Source organism: Rhinatrema bivittatum, chromosome 4 (genome assembly GCF_901001135.1).
Source record: "Rhinatrema bivittatum chromosome 4, aRhiBiv1.1, whole genome shotgun sequence".
NCBI classification, from domain to species: domain Eukaryota; kingdom Metazoa; phylum Chordata; class Amphibia; order Gymnophiona; family Rhinatrematidae; genus Rhinatrema; species Rhinatrema bivittatum.
Genome location: NC_042618.1, coordinates 87149058 through 87168910, shown reverse-complemented (window position 1 = coordinate 87168910; position 19853 = coordinate 87149058). Strand labels below are relative to the sequence as shown.

The 19853-nt window shown below is 43.1% G+C and overlaps 1 protein-coding gene across 6 annotated transcripts in view; it reads right to left on the bottom strand.

The window, feature by feature from the left end:
* Window positions 1–19853, bottom strand: part of ENTPD5 (ectonucleoside triphosphate diphosphohydrolase 5 (inactive)) — a 235517-nt gene that overhangs the window by 157833 nt on the left and 57831 nt on the right. For all 6 annotated transcript variants that reach the window (XM_029598448.1, XM_029598443.1, XM_029598449.1 and 3 more), the window contains one exon: window positions 17834–18100. In XM_029598448.1, coding sequence (XP_029454308.1) covers window positions 17834–18089 — 256 coding nt within the window. In that variant the 5' untranslated portion in view covers window positions 18090–18100. The remainder of the gene's footprint in view (window positions 1–17833; window positions 18101–19853) is intronic.

Sequence of the window (19853 nt, the reverse complement as noted above, 5' to 3'; positions counted from 1 at the left end):
CTTCTTTCTCGGTGTCGGATTCCAGACAGCTCCGCAGTTTGGATGTTAAAAGATGTCTCATGCAGTACTTGGCGTCCACCAATGATTTCCGTCTTACGGATCATCTTTTTGTTCTATGGTCAGGCCCCAGGAGGGGTCAGATGGCTTCTAAGACAACCATCGCTCGATGGTTGAAGGGTGCAATTGCGGCTGCATATATAGGGAAAGGGCGCCAACCACCACTTGGGGTTAAGGCACATTCCCTTCGGGCGCAGGCTGCGTCCTGGGCAGAAAGTTCGTTGGTGTCTGCTCAAGAAATTTGTAGAGCGGCCACCTGGAAATCGCTACATATCGCTTAGATGTTAGGGCTCCGGGTTTCGGGCTCCGGTTCCTTTGGAGATAGTGTCTTGAGAGCAGGGCTGTTATCGGCCCACCCGGAGTAGGGAAGCTTTGGTACATCCCACAGTCTGGACTGATCCTTGTACGTACAGGGAAAAGAAAATTATTCCTTACCTGCTAATTTTTGTTCCTGTATTTATTTATTTATTTATTTATAGATTCTTTTATACCACGGTACGTATAGACATACATCACCTCGGTTTACAGTGAAACAATAAATTAGCAACAGGCTTTACATGTAACAGTTTAAAAAAACAGTAAAACATTTAACAGCAACAGGCTTTACAGAAACAAGGGTTTTAAAGATAATATGCATACATCATTAAATATCAAACAATAAAATATAAATAACCATGTATTCGCAGGAGCAAATTAACTGTCAGCAGCGAGACCAATGTCACATTGAATACAATAGCCTAAATTGAGTAACAGTGGGGGGGGTATGGAATAGCAGAATGTAAATACAAAATGCGAGGAAAACAACTTGGAGCCAGTGAGGAATAATAAGGGATAGCTGAATTTTTAGGTTAGATGAGATTCATAGAGTGAATGCTTGTTCAAACAACCATGTTTTAAGGTTTTGTTTGAAGGTTTTGTGACAGGATTCAAGACGCAGGTCCAACGGCATGTTGTTCCAGATTTTGATACCCGCTATGGAGAATGATCGGTCTATGGTGGAAACGTGTTTGATTTGTTTTAGTGGATGGACAGCTAATTTCGCTTAGTCCAGACGCCCTCCCTGGTAGTTAAGGGTTGTATTTGGGATAAGCCTCTGCTCTTCACTCCTATTCTTTCTTCTAAACTTGCCCTGGGGCTCCAGGGCTCTCTGTCTACACAGTTCAGTTGGACAAGTTCCTTTTGTGAGTTGTTTTTTATCAGTTTAATCTTCGTTCATGATTGTTGAACAAGTGTTATTCTTGATCCCTCTGTCTCTTCTCTTTGGCTTTTTAAGTTTAGTTACTGAGGATTGAGGCACAGGGGGTGACGTCATATAGACCCCCCCCCTCGAGTTTTTGCTTCTGACTCCACCTGCTGGACTGGGAGCATAACCCACAGTCTGGACTGATCCTTAGTACTACAGGAACGAAAATTAGCAGGTAAGGAATAATTTTCTTATGTATGAAGGATATTGTTGTCTTCTAGATGTTCGTTAAGCTGAATTAAAGCTTTCTCAGACAACTTGGCGAGTAGTGGGAGGTTTGAGATGGGGCGGTAGTTATTCAGATCTGCAGGGTCAAGGTTCTTCTTTTTCAAGATTGGAGTGATAGTTGCTGTTTTTAGTTGGGGTGGGAGTATCCCTTCTTCGAGCGATTTGTTTATGATAGCAGCAATGGTCGGGGCGATGACATACGCCATTTCTTTCAGGTATCGGGTTGGAATTGTGTCTAGCTCGTGGCGTGCTGGGTTGATTTTTGTTAGTATGTTTTCGGCGTCTTTGTTGGAGATTGGAATGAAGTTCGTCCATGGTGTTATGGTGGGTTTTGCGTTATGGTTCTCCATATGTGAGTGGGAGTTGAAGGAATTGGTAATCTTGCTTATTTTGTTCTTGAAGAACAGGGCGAGGTCTTGGCTTAGGTTATTTGTATTTGTTGTGGTAGTGCTGTGGTTGTTTTCTTCGATCAGGTTTCTTACGATGTTGAATAGAGCGTTAGAACTGTTTGAGGAATTCTTTATCTTTAGGCTGTAGTAGTCTCGTTTGGTATTCATGATTGCCTTTTTATATGAAGCGAGTAGTGCACGGTAACGTTGAGTGGTTGCTGGGCATTTGGATTTTCTCCATTCCTTTTCTAATTTTCTTAGGTTGCATTTCATTGAGCTGAGATGTGAGTTGAACCAGGGGTTGTTTTTATAGCCGGTTTTTTAAAACTTTTTGGTTTTCATGGGGTTTATGTTGTTGGTGGTTAGCTCAGTGAGGTGGAGCCAGGAATGAATGGCATTGTTTGTGTTAGAGAGGTCTAGGTTGGCGAGTTGTTTAGAGAGCTCTTGTTGTAGTTGGTCAAGTTGGAAGGGGGGTCGGTATTTGAATGATGGTCGGTTGGTGGCATCCTTTAAGATGTTGATCTGTATTTGTGTCTTGCATTGTAAGATGAAATGATCCGACCAGGGGACTGGATTGGATGATATTTGCAGGTCAATGAAGTGGTGGTTGGTGAAGATCAGGTCAAGCGTGTGACCAGCTTTATGTGTGGGGAGGTTCACTAGTTGGTGCAGGTTGAAGCTGGAGAGCATGTCGAGTAGGGTTTGGCAGCTTTGAGATCGTGGGGTGGAGTCCGTGTAGAGATTGAAGTCCCCTAGTAAGATGGTAGGTTTTTTTGGGTTGATGTTCGAGATTAAGTATTCTAAGAGTGGCGATAATTCGCTATCAAGGAGCTTGGGGGGGGCAGCAGATTAGGCATATTTGAAGTGTTTCCGAGTCAAAGAGGGCAACTTCGAACTTCTTCGCCAGGCAGATTAACCGCGAATCCAAAGAAATGTGCACTGGGAAAAACCGAAGTACATTATTTGGGACATGTAGTCAGGCATGGACAGATAAAACCCAGGTTAAAGAAATTAGAGGCCATTGAAGAGACACCACAGCCTAAAACAAAAAGGTAGGTGAGGACCTTTTTGGGGTTGGCAGGGTATTATAGGAGGTTCATCCCCAATTTTGCTGATTTAACAACCCCTTTAACAGAGTTACTAAAGAAGGATAACCCAAATCAAGTACGGTGGAACCAACACACTGAAAAGGCATTCGTAGAGATAAAACAAAAGTTATGTCAACATACGGTGCTACATAGCATTGATTTCCAGCAGCCATTTGTGTTACAGACAGATGCCTCGGACATAGGGTTGGGGGCAGAATTATCCCTGAGAGTGGGAGAAGAGGAACACCCAGTCCTCTATCTTAGCAGGAAGTTGAGTCCAAAAGAGAAGCATTATGCCACGATAGAGAAGGAATGTCTAGCCAATCATCTTTTGTAATAAAGTTAGTTTATAAAATACATTATGGATAAAATGCATAGTTACACGGAACAAGCTTCAGCAGAAATCTTGGCGGGGTTAAGATTAACTGATACATCTACTATTGAGGCTTCAAATGAAGGGGATTGGAATGTACTTATCAAAACCAAAAGAAAATTGATACGCATGGAACTCCATGCTGCCACGTTGGCAGAATATTGCCACATTAATAGAATACCCCGAGGCCTTAGAATACATAAAGAACCCCATTTTTTCGCAACTGATGATACATTTATAGAATGTTGGAACGCCATTCTTAACAAATGCAGTCATGATCTAATGGTGTTATTGGTGTCCTCAATTAAAGGTCAATTAGAAATATTAGGTAATGAGATTGAAACTGAAGCTCTCAAGTTGCAAAGTAATTTTTCATTAGAAGCCTATGATTTACAGCTTGCAGAACATCAGAAGCAACTTGATACTTATCGGCAGGAGATTAAGAAGATCAAGTTAGAAAAATTACAACGGGATGAGAAAGATTATACCAGTGGGTATGTTTACCCCTGGATGCAGACAAAAAGAGTGAGTAGATATAGAAAAAAAGCAGATTTTTCATCCTCCTCTGGAGACTTGTCTGAAGAAGAGAGATAAAGATAATGCCAGGCAAGTGCATTTTAATGATTCTGAGCCTCCATTTGAGGCAAGTCATCCAAATAAAAATGTGACAACTGTTAGAGGTAGAGGGACTAGAGGCAAATCTAATTATAAGACCCGCAAGACGTATGGATATAGAGAGCCTTATAATTTTCGCCGCTAATGTATCCCTTGGGGCATCAGTAAATTCTGATGTACAAAATGTAGTTAATTTATCATCTAAGTCTTTTGATGGTGCTACGATACAATTACTTAGTAAGGGACTATCGTTTGTCCCAGTTACAAGACACGATAGGTTTTCTACTCAAGTTGACCTTCATAGATTTTTTAGACGTTTGAGGTTACGGGATTTTTTTGGCCCTCAGACACATGGTTATCATAAAGATAAATTGTACAAACCCTCTCATTGGATGCCGCAGGAACCTCCAAATCCACTTATTGTGGCTTTTGAGTCCTTGGTAATTAGAGAGGTTCAGGATATTGAGACTCATAAAGAATGGATTAATTATAATTTAACTATGGAGGATATGAACATTATTAAACAACTTAGGGAAGATTCTAGCATTATCATTAAAAGTGCTGATAAGGGAGGAGCTTTAGTTATTCAAGACACTCATGATTATGAGGCTGAGGCCTGGAGGCAGTTACATGACACCACATTTTATGAACCCATTCAAGAGGATCCTGGATATGATATTATGAATTGCGTTAATGAAATTGTGTGTCAAACTAGAAAGTTGGGATTTATCACCAAAAAAGAGGTTAAGTTCTTAACCATTGAAAGGTTTTCCACCCCATACATATATTTTGTACCAAAGATCCATAAATCTCTGCATAGACCTCCGGGCAGGCCTATAGTTTCTGGTAAAGAATCTGTGTTTGAGAATGTAGCTAAATATATAGATGACATCTTACAACCTCTGGTAGTTCAGATTACGTCATATGTTAAGGATACGACATCATTCATCAAAGATGTGGAACAATTTGGAGAGGTTCCTTTTCATAGTAAATTAGTGACAGCGGACATTACGTCCCTGTATACAAATATCCCGCAACAGGCCGCTATCTCTATAGTTGAGCATGCTTTAGATAAACTTACTATGGGAATTCATAAGAAAGATATGATTATGCAATTGGCGAATATCGTAATTTCACGATTCTATTTCCAGTTTCAGAGCCATATGTTTAAACAAATTAAGGGCATTCCAATGGGCTCCCCCCTTGCGCCATCTATTGCTTGCTTATATGTCAGTGAATATGAAGAGACTCATTTATATACTTCTGAGTATTTCAGTAAGATTCTGCTTTATAGGAGATACATTGATGATTTATTTTTTATTTGGACAGCCAATGAACATTTGTTAGTACAATTTGTCCAATATATGAATGGTTGTGATTTGAATTTGCAATTCACTACTCAGTCAAGTTATCATCAGTTACCATACTTGGACACTACGATCACAATTCATAATAATAGGTTAAGTACTTCTATATACATTAAACCTACAGATAGAAATACTACTCTCCACTTCAATAGTTTCCACCCTAAGAATCTAAGGGAGAGCATACCGATCAGTCAATTCCTCCGGTATAGACGCATTTGTTCCACTAAACATGATTATAAAATTCGTGCAGAAGGGCTTATAGAAAAGTTTAAAGAGAGAGGATATCCCTCTAAAATTATCAAGCGTGCGTATAAACGGGCGTTATACGCCGATAGAGACAATTTATTCTCTTCTAGTTCTAATGATGACATCAGTAGACCGATTTGCACACTCCCATTTTCAACCAAGGCACATCGCATAAAACAGAGTATTTTGAAACATTGGCAAATTTTGCAGGCTTTGCCAGGTTTTGAGGAACCACCCATTTTTTCTATGCGTAGAGGATCTAATATAAGGGCATTGTTATCTAAGCCAGTGAATACTGAGAGTCATGAAGAGTGGGGACAGACCAAATGTGGTGGTTGTTCTGTTTGTAGTAATGTTTTGGAAATTATGGAATATAAAGTACCTCAATTGTTACATCCATTTATTTTGAAAGGCAAATTCTCATGCACATCTAGTATGGTTATTTATGCGATTTCATGTCCTTGTAAATTATTGTACATTGGACATACAAGAAGACCAATTAAATACAGAATTACTGAACACAAAAGTAGAATATGCACGGGCAAAACAGGGGCCCCATTGGTAGCCCATTGGCAAGCTTTTAACCATGATATTGAAGAACTAAAATTTTTTGTTATTCAACAGTGTTATATACGCCAACAAGGCGATATTAGCAATATTTTGCGGAAAGTAGAGCAACGATATATTTTTATTTGGAACACTGTACATCCACAAGGATTAAATGATGCCATCGAATGGGAAGCTTTTTATGGCACTTGAATTTACAGGATTTTTTGTTAGAATCGGAAAGGTGATATGGGAATGTCAGTGAGATTGCATACAGCACGTCCTTGCGTAATGACGCTTGTAACTGCGTCTGCCCCGACATAGACTTTGATCAGTAGTAATGGATGGGAAGGTGAACGTAGTACGTTAGTGAGATTCTGCGTAGTTACGCTTATAACCCCATTGGTTCTGGGATAGTTTAAATGTGTGTACGAGGCCAAGCGTGAACGGCAGGTATTTTATGTAGTTGTCGGCGTCTGGTCTAGCAACGCAGGACAATATCTCTTTGGGAAGAAGCATGAATAAATATCTTTGATATTTTGGCAATCTAGCATTTGAAGACTACGGTAAGACATCACATTTAAATGATGTTTAGGAGAGATTGTAATTTAATTTCCAAGGTGGTCTTGTATGAATGTGGTATACTATTCTTAAGTGAGTCTTGAATAGAGAATGTCTCTTGATATTAATTAATGTATTTCATTGGCAGATATTTTCTATTGATATTATGCAGGTGAACAACCTATGAAGTTTGAAAAAAGTTAACGTGGTTGATGCTGTTGAGACTGTTGGTCTATTGGAAGTCATTTGAAGGGTTTCTCTCGGACTCCTGGGTGATTTTGAATTAACAATGAGCTTTTGGTTATTTGCAATATTTAATTAACGAAATGGTTGGTACTATTTTAATGGTGACGGTGCACAGGGTGTACTCACCCGTTTATAAAGAATCCATTCATTTAAAGTAGGATTTGTCTATTTATTTTTCATAGGATATAGAGACCGGGATCATGTGCAATTGATAATTTTATTAGTTGCTGCCATCGATGTTATGAGTTTATACACTAAGGAGATGGGATTGAGACGATGATGGCATGATAGTGTCCTTAAAGAACATATGATGTTCCCTGAGGAAGCCCAATTTTTGGGTGAAACAGGTATCCTGTCGGGTGTATAACAACGAAAACACATATCCAGTGTGTACAACAACGAGAATATATGTCCATCATATACATAATACATGATTGTAAAATTCATATATTTTGTATGTAGGCGTTTAGCCAATATATAAATATCTGTATGATCTATATATATCTTATTTAGAATAATTGCTATGTGTTGGGCATGTTAACATTGGGTGGTATAGGTATATATTTAAATTGTTTATGTTATGTCTTATAGGCATTGGGGTGATCTTATATGAATGAATGGTATGAATGGTTATAGAGTGTTAATGCGTCGTTGATGGTTTTTAATATATGAAGTTTGTTAGCACATGTAGGTTCTAGTTAAAAATATTAAAAAAAATTTTGTGAATAAAAATTATTGGAAAATTTATGGGCATTAAATTTGTGCCGAGTTCTCTGTTATAGAGTTTGTGTTTATATTTAGTAACAGAGATGTGCGTACGGTGTATTATTACTAGCCATCAATTGAGCCATGAAGAGCCTCCAGTATTATCTCCTGGTAAGGTCTTTTACATTAGTCACAGATCATGTTCCCCTGAAGTGGCTCAACCAAATGCGCTCCTCTAATGCTCGCTTTACAAGGTGGTATATGGCATTACAACCGTTCAAACTCTCGATATAACATTGGGCGGGAAAAGAGCACAGGAACGCAGACTTTTTATCCCGAAACTCAATCCCTTCCGAAAAGGAAAAGGAGTCAGGGACCCTGAAAAAAGGGGGGAGGTATGTAATTGGAGATACATCCCATTATGACAGCTACAAGAAAATGGAATACAGATGAGGGCTAAGATAGATAGAAGCTCAGCCGGGAGAGGGGAGGACTACAATTCCCAGAGGGCAAAGGGGCTGAAGTGAGAGGAAGCTGAACCAGGCCAGGAACCAGATGCTAGGCTGATTAAAGGAAATCAACCACACAGACAAAGCTGGTGGGAGTTTGTTTTTTTTGTTATGTTTTTAAAAGATTTATTAATCGCTTAACACAATTGGCCTAAGCAATGTACATAATTACACACACAGCATTACAGTGAAGATTTAACAAAAACCAAACTCCACAAAAATTTAAATTAACAAAGATTAAATAATAAAAAATAAAACATCAAATCAACAGACAAAGCATTGTCACATTTGTATATGAAGTCAGATGACAAAAACTTCATTACAGTACATCTCAAATATACTATAAAAATTCTTAATCAGTTAGATGGCATTAACTTCATTGCTTACGTCTCAAAAGCACGGGTGAGAAGAAAATCTTTATAAGATGTTTTAAATTTCTTAAGATCGTCTAAAGATCTTAAATCAAAAGGAATCAAATTCCATTGTGAGGGCGCCACAACTGAGAAAGAAGTCTCTCTAGTACTAAACAAGCGAGCATGACGGATGGAAGGAGTGGCAGGATGGAGGAAGGAGCTCATACCTAAGGACAGCAGTAAGCCCTGGTGGATTGTTTGGAGTGGAGTAAGAACTCCAGCATTAGGGCTGGAGTTTAAAAGCCTTACTAGTGTGGGCTGTGGTGCCAGGACAAGCACAGCTGGAGGGCACGAGTGTGAAGAAGCGTTGGTCCCGGGGAGGGCCTGAATCTTGGACCTGTGTTTAAGGCCACTGATGCTGTAGACTGGGGTGTATACGGCTTACAACCAGAGTGTGGGTGGACTCACCTTTGTTTAAAGTCATAGTCTGACATCGGGAGACATTGGAATACTGCAGTGAGGAGCCGCTACAACAGTGGAACAACACCCAGTGAGTGGTTATACCTATATAAGGGCAGTTCCCCAGATGCAACTCTCTTCAGCAACAGGTCCAGCTACTATGTGTAGTGTGTGTTGCTTCCCAAGCCTGTTCCCGTCTTTGTCTCTGCCTGCCCCAGTCCTCGTCTGCCCTGCCTCTCTGCCTCAGCCCTATCCGTTTCCTCTTCCTTTCCCTGGGACGGATACCTGATTTTACCCCTGCCTGGATTCTGGACAAGCCTGACTGCTGCCTGCCTCTGACCCTTGCTCAGAACCCAACATGTCTACTCACCGCCTGTCTACGATCTTCACCTAGCCCCAAACCATGTCTGCAGTCACCAGCAGAGACTCTTGCCTAAGTCTTGCCAGCCCTGGCACCCAAAGGCTCAATCTGAGGGGACCATGGACTGGTAAAGGTGAAGCTCCTGTCCGGTCTCTGCTTTGCCTGAGTCTGCCTGCTGATGGCGAGAACCTGCAGGTAGAGCCAATCTCGCTTCAGCCCAAGGGTCCACAGACACAACACTCAAGTCTTACATTTTTATGTTCTTATTTTTAACTGACTGCAACACCTCTTGTGCCCAAGTCTTAAGCACTATAAGGTCTATCTTCAGATGCAGTCTGGATAGCAAAAAGAGCCCGATAAATTTAGGGCAGCAATTTGGCCCGATCAGACATAACTGGATACGTTAGCCATCTAACTCTGAATATGGGAGTTAGCTGATTAATGTACCTGGCTAACCCAACTCCTCCCAGTTACGTCCCAGAACGCCAATAACTTAGGGCCTCATTTACGAATCATTTTCCCAAAGACAGAGAATGGGAAAAAAGCCTTAGTAAATCAGGCCCTTAGCTGGCTGAACTCTCAGCAGTATTCTGCTTTATGCACAAAAAGCTGGACGCTTAGGGGGTAATTGTCAAAAGGATTTATATGCTTAAAACTGGGTTTTACTTGTGTAAATGTGCTTTGTGTGTGTAAGTGGGCATTTGAAAATTGCTGCAATATATGCCATTGAATTGTGCATAGGATTTACATGCGTAAGTGCACTTAGGAAGGATAACTTTCAAACAACTGTGCTCGCCCCCATATACGCATCTATACAGGTGCGCAAAAATCTACTGCTCCATTCTTTTCTTTGTTTATTAAATTTTAAATATTAACAAAGCACAAAAATACTTTGTAAGGAAACAAACAGGACCAGTGGGAGCACTGAGAGGAGAGGATCACCTTGCTGGTGGCTGAAAGGAATTAGTAAGTTTTGCTTGGGAAATTTTGTTTAAAAGTACTGGAGAGAAGTAAACTATTGGTGTTGTGGCCCCAACCGCCTCTCCCACGATCGGGGCCGGGGCCACTTACCTCCACACCGGACCGCGGAGAGGAACGTCAGGGTCCCAGCCTGATAGGCTGCATGGCTGTGGCGTCTCCACATGGGAGACACTGCCGAGCCCGTCGCTAACTCCGCCCCCCTCACATTGCTACGCACGCGCGAGAATGGGGCATTTATAGGTTCAGCACCCAGAAGTGCTGGACAGCCCCCTGGATGACGTCAGACGCCGGCAGAGTATATTAGGCCGGCATCCGACTCAGGAACTTCGCCTTCCAACAAGGTCCCTCTCCTGAGAGTCTAGTTGCCGTCCTGTTCCTGGTTCCTGTGCCTGTTCCAATCCCTGCTCCAGCTGTTCCTTCATCTGCTAATTTCCTGGTTCCTGACGCTCCCTGCTCGCCGCCTGCCTTGACTTTGGACCTGCTTCATACTTCGTCTGCTCCAGCCTCATAAGTCCCAGCGACCCAGATCCCTATGGGCCCCTCCTGGGGGGATCCAGGGCTCTGGGTGAAATCCTCTCAGATCCTCCTGCCTGAGACCGCCTAAGTCCCAGCGGTCCAGATCCCTACGGGCTCCTCCTGGGGGGATCTAGGATCTCCAGGGTGAAGCCGCTGCCAGGTCTCCAGCTTGATTCCGCCTCCCGGCCTGTCCGAAGGAACCCTCCTTTCACTAGGCCGGCCCAAGGGTCCACCACTTCTCCCAGTCGCAACAATTGGGGTATATTATTTAGTGCATTTGCGCTTTTAATAGTAAGGCAGCGAATAAACAGTAGTTAGTGTGTTTATTTTTAAATAGTCAGTAAGGCAGCTAACAATTCCGTTATACACTGCGATGCAGTGGTTTACAGATTTCTATTCCATAGCTTGCCAATGAGGGAAAAATAATAATAAAAACTTTTCAAGTACATTCAAAGCCAAAAGCCTGCGAGGGAGTCAGTTGGGCAGTTAGATGACTGAAGGGCAAAAGGGTGCTCAGGGAGGACAAGGATATAGCAGAAAAACTGAATGAATTCCTTGCCTCGATCTTTACAGAGGAGAATGTTGTGAAGATATTCACACCTAAAATATTCTTTAATGGTGGAGATTCTGAGTAATTAAAACACATAACTTGTTACCACTCACGATCAGCAGGGTCCCGGCTCCTCAGCGTTTCCAGCGCATGGCGTCATCAGGCGGCAGTGGCGTTCCACTACGGGACTCGGGCTGAGACTCCGCCCTCCTTAAGCACGTCATCTCCGGAAGTCCGGCAAATTGCGCGGGAGAACCTCAGTACTTAGAGCCCCGAGTTCAGCATAACCTCGCCTCAGCTACAGGCTTCTTGTGCTGGTGCTCTGTCGGATTCTGTTGTTTGCTGCCAGCCTAGACCCAGACCAGACTTGGATACTCTTGCCTTGCTGCCTGCCTAGACCCAGACCAGACTTGGATACTCTTGCCTTGCTACCTGCCTAGACCCGGACCGGACTTGGATACTCTTGCCTTGCTGCCTGCCTAGACTCGGACCAGACTTGGATACTCTTGCCTTGCTACCTGCCTAGACCCGGACCGGACTTGGATACTCTTGCCTTGCTGCCTGCCTAGACTCGGACCAGACTTGGATACTCTTGCCTTGCTGCCTGCCTAGACCCGGACCGGACTTGGATACTCTTGCCTTGCTGCCTGCCTAGACCCGGACCGGACTTGGATACTCTTGCCTTGCTGCCTGCCTAGACCCGGACCAGACTTGGATACTCTTGCCTTGCTGCCTGCCTAGACCCGGACCGGACTTGGATACTCTTGCCTTGCTGCCTGCCTAGACACGGACCTGACTTGGATACTCTTGCCTTGCTGCCTGCCTCGACCTGGACCGGAATTGAACTTCCTTTTGGACTAGGTAAGACAGATAACTATCAAGGATTCACAAAATCGTAACATAACTGTCACAAGGGAGGATGTAATAGATCATAAGAACATGCCATACTGGGTCAGACCAAGGGTCCATGAAGCCCAGCATCCTGTTTCCAACAGTGGCCAATCCAGACCACAAGAACCTGGCAAGTACCCAGAAACTAAGTCTATTCCATGCTACTGATGCTAGTAATAGCGGTGGCTATTTTCTAAGTCAACTTAATTATTAGCAGATAATGGACTTCACCTCCAAGAACTTATCCAATTCTTTTTTAAACACAGCTATACTAACTGCACTAACCACATCCTCTGGCAACAAATTCCAGAGTTTAATTGTGCGTTGAGTGAAAAAGAACTTTCTCAGATTAGTTTTAAATGTGACACATGATAACTTCATGGAGTGCCCCCTAGTCTTTCTATTATCCAAAAGACTAAATAACCGATTCACATCTACTCGTTCAAGACCTCTCATGATCTTAAACACCTCTATCATATCCCCCCTCAGTCGTCTCTTCTCCAAGCTGAACAGTCCTAATCTCGTTAGTCTTTCCTCATAGGGGAGCTGTTCCATTCCCCTTATCATTTTGGTCGCCCTTCTCTGTACCTTCTCCATCGCAACTATATCTTTTTTGAGATGCGGCGACCAGAATTGTACACAGTATTCAAGGTGCGGTCTCAACATGGAGCGATACAGAGGCATTATGACATTTTCCGTTTTATTCACCATTCCCTTTCTAATAATTCCCAACATTCTGTTTGCTTTTTTGACTGCCGCAGCACACTGAACCGATGATGCCTAGATCTCTTTCTTGGGTGGTAGCTCCTAATATGGAACCTAACATCATGTAACTTCAGCATGGGTTATTTTTCCCTATATGCATCACCTTGCACTTATCCACATTAAATTTCATCTGCCATTTGGATGCCCAATTTTCCAGTCTCTGAAGGTCCTCCTGCAATTTATCACAATCTGCTTGTGATTTAACTACTCTGAACATTTTTGTATCATCTGCAAATTTGATTACCTCACTTGTCTTATTTCTTTCCAGATCATTTATAAATATACAAGCCGTTAAGCCCGTTAAAACGGGCTACATCCCTCTGTCTCTCACCTCCCCCTCATTCTCTCTCCCCTCACTCTTCACCACCCCCTACCTCCCTCCCTCCCTCACCCACTCCTCCCCACCCTCCCTCTCCTCTCACTTAGTCCCTCCCTTCCACTCAGTCTCACTCACTCCCTCCCCCCTCTCTCCCTCCCTCTCACTCACTCCCACTCACTCTCACTCAGTCCCACTCCCTCCGTCCTCTCCCTCAGTCCCACTCCCTCCCTCCCTCTCTCTCCCTCAGTCCCACTCCTTCTCTCTCACTCAGTCTCCCCTCCCTCTCACTCAGTCCCTCCCCCCCAGTCCCTCCCCCTCACTCAGTCCCTCCCTCCCACTCAGTCCCTCCCTCCCCCCCTCTCTCCCTCCCACTCACTCTCCCTCAGTCCCACTCCCTCCCTCTCTCTCCCAGTCCCACTCCCTCCCTCAGTCCCACTCCCTCCCTCTCTCTCCCAGTCCCACTCCCTCCCTCAGTCCCACTCCCTCTCACTCAGTCCCCCCTCTCCCTCTCACTCAGTCCCCCCTCTCCCTCTCACTCAGTCCCCTCCCTCCTCTCACTCAGTCCCTCCCCCCCCAGTCCCTCCCCCTCAGTCCCTCCCCTCACTCAATCCCTCCCTCCCACTCAGTCCCTCCCTCTCACTCAGTCACTCCCTCCCACTCTCTCTCTCCGTCCCTCCCTCTCTCTCTCTTCTCCCTCCCCTCGCTACTGGCCGCTGCCGCCGCCCGCTGCCACCGCCGCTCGCTACCGCCGCCGCCCACTGCCGGTACCGCCGCCGCTCGCTACCGCTGTCGCCGCCCGCTGCCAGTACCGCTGCCGCCCGCTGCTGCCACTGGACGCCGCCATTTTTTTTCTTTCTGACGCTGGCTCAGACCGACGTGCTCGCCCGCACATGCGCAGTAGAGCTGGTCTCTACTGCGCATTTGCGGCACGTCGATCAAGCTTCGTTTATCTAGTAAGATTGAAAAATACGGGTCCCAATACAGATACCTGAGGCACTCCATGGCCCACTCCCTTCCACTGAGAAAATTGTCCATTTAATCCTACTCTCTGTTTCCTGTCTTTTAGCCAGTTTGTAATCCACGAAAGGACATCGCCACCTATCCCATGACTTTTTACTTTTCCTAGAAGCCTCTCATGAGGAACTTTGTCAAACGCCTTCTGAAAATCCAAATACACTACATCTACCGGTTCACCTTTATCCACATGTTTATTAACTCCTTCAAAAAAGTGAAGCAGATTTGTGGGGCAAGACTTGCCTTGGGTAAAGCCATGTTGACTTTGTTCCATTAAGCCATGTCTTTCTATATGTTCTGTGATTTTGATGTTTAGAACACTTTCCACTATTTTTCCTGGCACTGTCAGGCTACTGGTCTGTAGTTTCCTGGATTGCCCCTGGAGCCCTTTTGAAATATTGGGGTTACATTAGCCACCCTCCAGTCTTCATGTACATTGGATGACTGTAATGATAGGTTACAAATTTTTACTAATATGTCTGAAATTTCATTTTTTAGTTCCTTCAGAACCCTGGGGTGTATACCATGCGGTCCAGGTGATTTACTACTCTTCATTTGTCAATTAGGCCTACCACATCTTCTAGGTTCACCGTGATTTGTCAGTAAACACTGAAGCAAAAAAAGAATTTAATCCGCGATGGCCTTATCTTCTCAAATTGCCCCTTTCACCCCTCGATCATCTAACTGTCCAACTGACTCCCTCACAGGCTTTCTGCTTCAGATATATTTTAAAAAGTTTTTACTGTGAGTTTTTGCCTCTACAGCCAACTTCTTTTCAAATTCTCTCTTAGCCTGTCTTATCAATGTCTTACATTTAAATTGCCAATGCTTATGCTTTATCCTATTTTCTTCTGTTGGATCCTTCTTCCAATTTTTGAATGAAGATCTTTTGGCTAAAATAGCTTCTTTCACCTCCCCTTTTAACCATGCCGGTAATCGTTTTGCCTTCTTTCCACCTTTCTTAATGTGTGGAATACATCTGGACTGTGCTTCTAGAATGGTATTTTTTAACAATGACCACGCCTCTTGCACACTTTTTACCTTTGTAGCTGCTCCTTTCAGTTTTTTTCTAACTATTTTTCTCATTTTATCAAAGTTTCCCTTTTGAGTGTTTAGCACAAGAGCCGTGGATTTGCTTACTGTCCCGCTTCCAGTCATTAATTCAAATTTGATCATATTATGATCACTATTGCCAAGCGGCCCCACCACTGTTACCTCTCTCACCAAATCCTGTGCTCCACTGAGAATTAGATCTAAAATTGCTCCCTCTCTTGTCGGTTCTTGAACCAATTGCTCCATAAAGCTATCATTTATTCCATCCAGGAACGTTATCTCTCTAGCGTGTCCCGATGATACATTTACCCAGTCAATATTGGGGTAATTGAAATCTCCCATTATTACCACACTACCAATTTGGTTAGCTTCCCTAATTTCTCTTAGCATTTCATTGTCCGTCTCACCATCTTGACCAGGTGGGCGGTAGTATACCCCTATCACTATAGTCTTCCCCGACACACAAGGGATTTCTACCCATAAAGATTCGATTGTGCATTTAGTCTCATGCAGGATCTCTATCCTATTGGACTCTATGCCATCCCGGACATAAAGCACCACACTGCCTCCCAGGTGCTCCTCTTTGTCATTGTGATATAATTTGTACCCCGGTATAGCACTGTCCCATTGGTTATCCTCCTTCCACCATGTCTCTGAGATGCCAATTAAGTCTATGTCATCATTTACTGCTATACATTCTAATTCTCCCATCTTACTACTTAGACTTCTGGCATTAGCATACAAACATTTCAAAGTTTGTATTTTTATTCTGCTTTTTAATTGATAGGGATAAGTTAGAAATTTTTAGCTCAGGTGAGTTTTTAGTTACAGGCACTTGGACTACTTTTCTAATTATTGGAACCTCACTGTCGGGATGCCCTAATTCTAATGCATCATTAGTATCCTTTGAAGATACCTCTCTCCGAACCATGCGCTGCTGAGCGACTGTCGGCTTTCCCCTTTGTTCTAGTTTAAAAGCTGCTCTATCTCCTTTTTAAAGGTTAGCGCCAGCAGTCTGGTTCCACCCTGGTTAAGATGGAGCCCATCCCTTCGGAAGAGATTCCCCCTTCCCCAAAAGGTTCCCCAGTTCCTAACAAAACTGAATCTCTCTTCCTTGCACCATCGTCTCATCCACCCATTGAAATTGAGAAACTGTACGAGGTGTATGGGAGGAAAGATGTTCTCCATGCCAGAGAGCAGCAAATGAGGCAGAAACCTCAGGGGAAAATGAAGTCTCAGTCAAGGCAAGAAGATGAAGAGTGTGAGAGATAAAGAGGTCATGAATGTAGGCAAGCTTTTTGGGAATAGAGTAAGGAAGAGAAGAGGGAGGGAGGAGGGGAATAGAGATAAAACTGGGGGGTAACTGTTTCATATGAAACTTGCCTTGGAGAGCCAGGAGTGGGATTGATATTCCCGGCTGAGATTAGGAGGAGGAACAGGAAAATATGGAGAGGAGAGGTGGAGGTGTGATGACAGCAAGAAGAATGAGATGGCTGGATGAGAGGAAGAAAACTTTGAAGCTTAAGGGCAGTGGAGAAAGCAGAAGACAGAATGGCAGGTGAAGAACGTGGAGAATGGGGACAGTAGATTTGGTGTTAGTAGTGGTTAACAACAAAAAATAAGATTGGGAAAGATTTGCACCAGGAAGGTTAGAAGTAGTGGAGCCATAGGAAATAAAGAGAGATAAATCTGCTTGCTGGGCAGACTGGATGAAGCATTTGTTCCTTTTCGGCCATCATTTTCTATATTTGTATGTTTTCTCTGGTAATGCCTCGGGGCATGAACTGAAGTGTCCTCTGAGGCAGGTGGTGTGCAACCTCGCAGCTCGGGCCCGAGGCAGCAGAACTGCAGCATCCCCAGTTGTGATTGTACTGAGCCTTTTGCTATATACTTCTCTATAAATAACGTTTAGGGAACTAACCCTTTATGCCCTGACAAGAGAGGATTAAACAAAGACTTGGGCTTTTTAACACACTGAGAAATAAAATTCTACTGCCTATCATCTTCTGATCACTCTGCACATCAACTCCAACATCTCCCCCTCCTTCCATTGCCTGTCACTGCAATGCTTTTTGTGATTCACTTGTATTTTCTGGTAATATCATCTTTGGCTCTGAAATGCTCATTTTGTTTTGACTTGATGAAGGGAGTAAAGCTTATATGAAGTTATCACCTTATAATATTTCTTTTATTAACCACATTACTTTATGAATGGACTTGTTTTATTTTGAAAGCTTGTTTATATTTTCTTTGGATAAATCATCAACTGGTTCTGTAAAAAGCTATCATAACTTGCAAAGAAACCACTTCTTAGGACCCATACAAAAAAGCCCTTGCAGGTGATTACATTACACTGTCGACTCCTGCCTGCTATGTTAACATAAAATGAACATCTTACCTGGATATTTCTGGGTGAAACTGTATATATGGATCCGGGTCCCGGTGCTTCCTGCATCAAACATGATCCCATAAATAGATGCGATGCTGGAATTCTGCAGGCACATTGTGGATGGTAAAAGGTTTTCAAGCCCCGTCTTGGCATCAGAAAAGGCATTCACGTCAGACATCACACAATCAGGCAGGGTGGACATCAGCATCAGAGAGCACAAAGTCCTCAGAAAGCTTTGCTCATAATCCATTCTGCAGTTCAGCATGGCAGTGTCGGCTGAGAGAAGAAATGAAGCACAGCCAGGGTTAGAATTCTGAAGACAAATCCTCTCCTGTCCTATAGGACATCCGTATTTAAGGCTTACATGGCAGTCCCAGGCCTTTTCCTCTCTGTTAAGATTCTCTGCCTGCCTCCTTTAGCGCTTGTCAGTGCAGTAATCATAGTACAGGCACCAGACTCATTCTGGCAAGACCCACACACAAAACCCATTCTTCCAAGCTCAACACAAAGAGAATTTCATTACAGACAAATGGCAATTGTAGCACAATTCCCTCTCAGAGGTGCCACATCTGCACACATGGGCTGCAGCCCAGCCCTTTTGACTACATTTTTCTTAGACATAGTGGGCAAGGATGCACACTTATGCATTAAACATCACAACCTCTTCCATTTTTGTGTTCATACACAGATATTACAAATGATTGAGTATTTTTCAATTGTGATCCTTCTGATGACCAATTCTAATGAAGAGAGAAATATCTGAATATAAATCTGTCTGCATATAATTTTATAACAGCTTGCTTTGAAAATTAGTAGGATTCTGCATACATTAGCATGGCATAAGCATGCATATTTACACTGCTAGAGTTGTTGTGTAAATATCCACAGCACACACCCCAAAATCAAAAGCATGCACATTTACACTGCTGTAGTATGCACATATCTATGTGTCCATTTACACACACCCCAAAATCAAAAGCATGCATGTTTACATTACTGGAAAGCTGCTGTATAAATATCCACATGCACATTTACACACTTATACACACACCCCAAAATCAAAAGCATGCACATTTACACTGCTGTAGTGTGCACATATCTATGTGTCCATTTACCCACACACACCCCAAAATCAAAAGCATGCACATTTACACTGCTGTAGTGTGCACATATCTATGTGTCCATTTATACACACACACACACCCCAAAATCAAAAGCACGCATGTTTACATTACTGGAAAGCTGCTGTATAAATATCCACATGCACATTTACACACTTATACACACACCCCAAAATCAAAAGCATGCATGTCTACATTACTGGAAAGCTGCTGTATAAATATCCACATGCACATTTACACACTTATACACACACCCCAAAATCAAAAGCATGCACATTTACACTGCTGTACTGTGCACATATCTATGTGTCCATTTACCCACACACACACCCCAAAATCAAAAGCATGCACATTTACACTGCTGTAGAATTGCTGTGCAAATATCAATGTGTCCATATCTATGTGTCCATTTACACACACACTCACCAAATCAAAAGCATGCACATTTACACTGCTGTAGAGTTGCTGTGCAAATATCTCGCCAGAATGATGGCTACTGCCTGGAGACAATACCCTTATTCAATAAACGTACACATGCTTACTGTGACTCCAACATCGTTCTAGCTTCAACAGCAAGAGGAAATGTGGAATAAAGGATCTGCACTCACAAAGGGGGGAGTAGCTGGCTTGTTACGGCGGTTACTACCCCAAACCAAATAAGCCTTTTACTTCAATTTCTATGCATATACAGCATAGCTCTCTGCTTCAACGGCAGGGGAGAAGAAAAAAGGGTTCGCACTCACAAAGCGGGGAGTAGCTGGCTTGTTACGGCGGTTACTACCCCAAACCAAATGTGCCTGATACTTCACTTTCGATGCATATCCAGCATGGCTCTCTGCTTCAACAGCATGGGAGAAGAATAAACTGATACTTCAAGCATATCCAGCATAGCTCCCTGCTTCAACGGC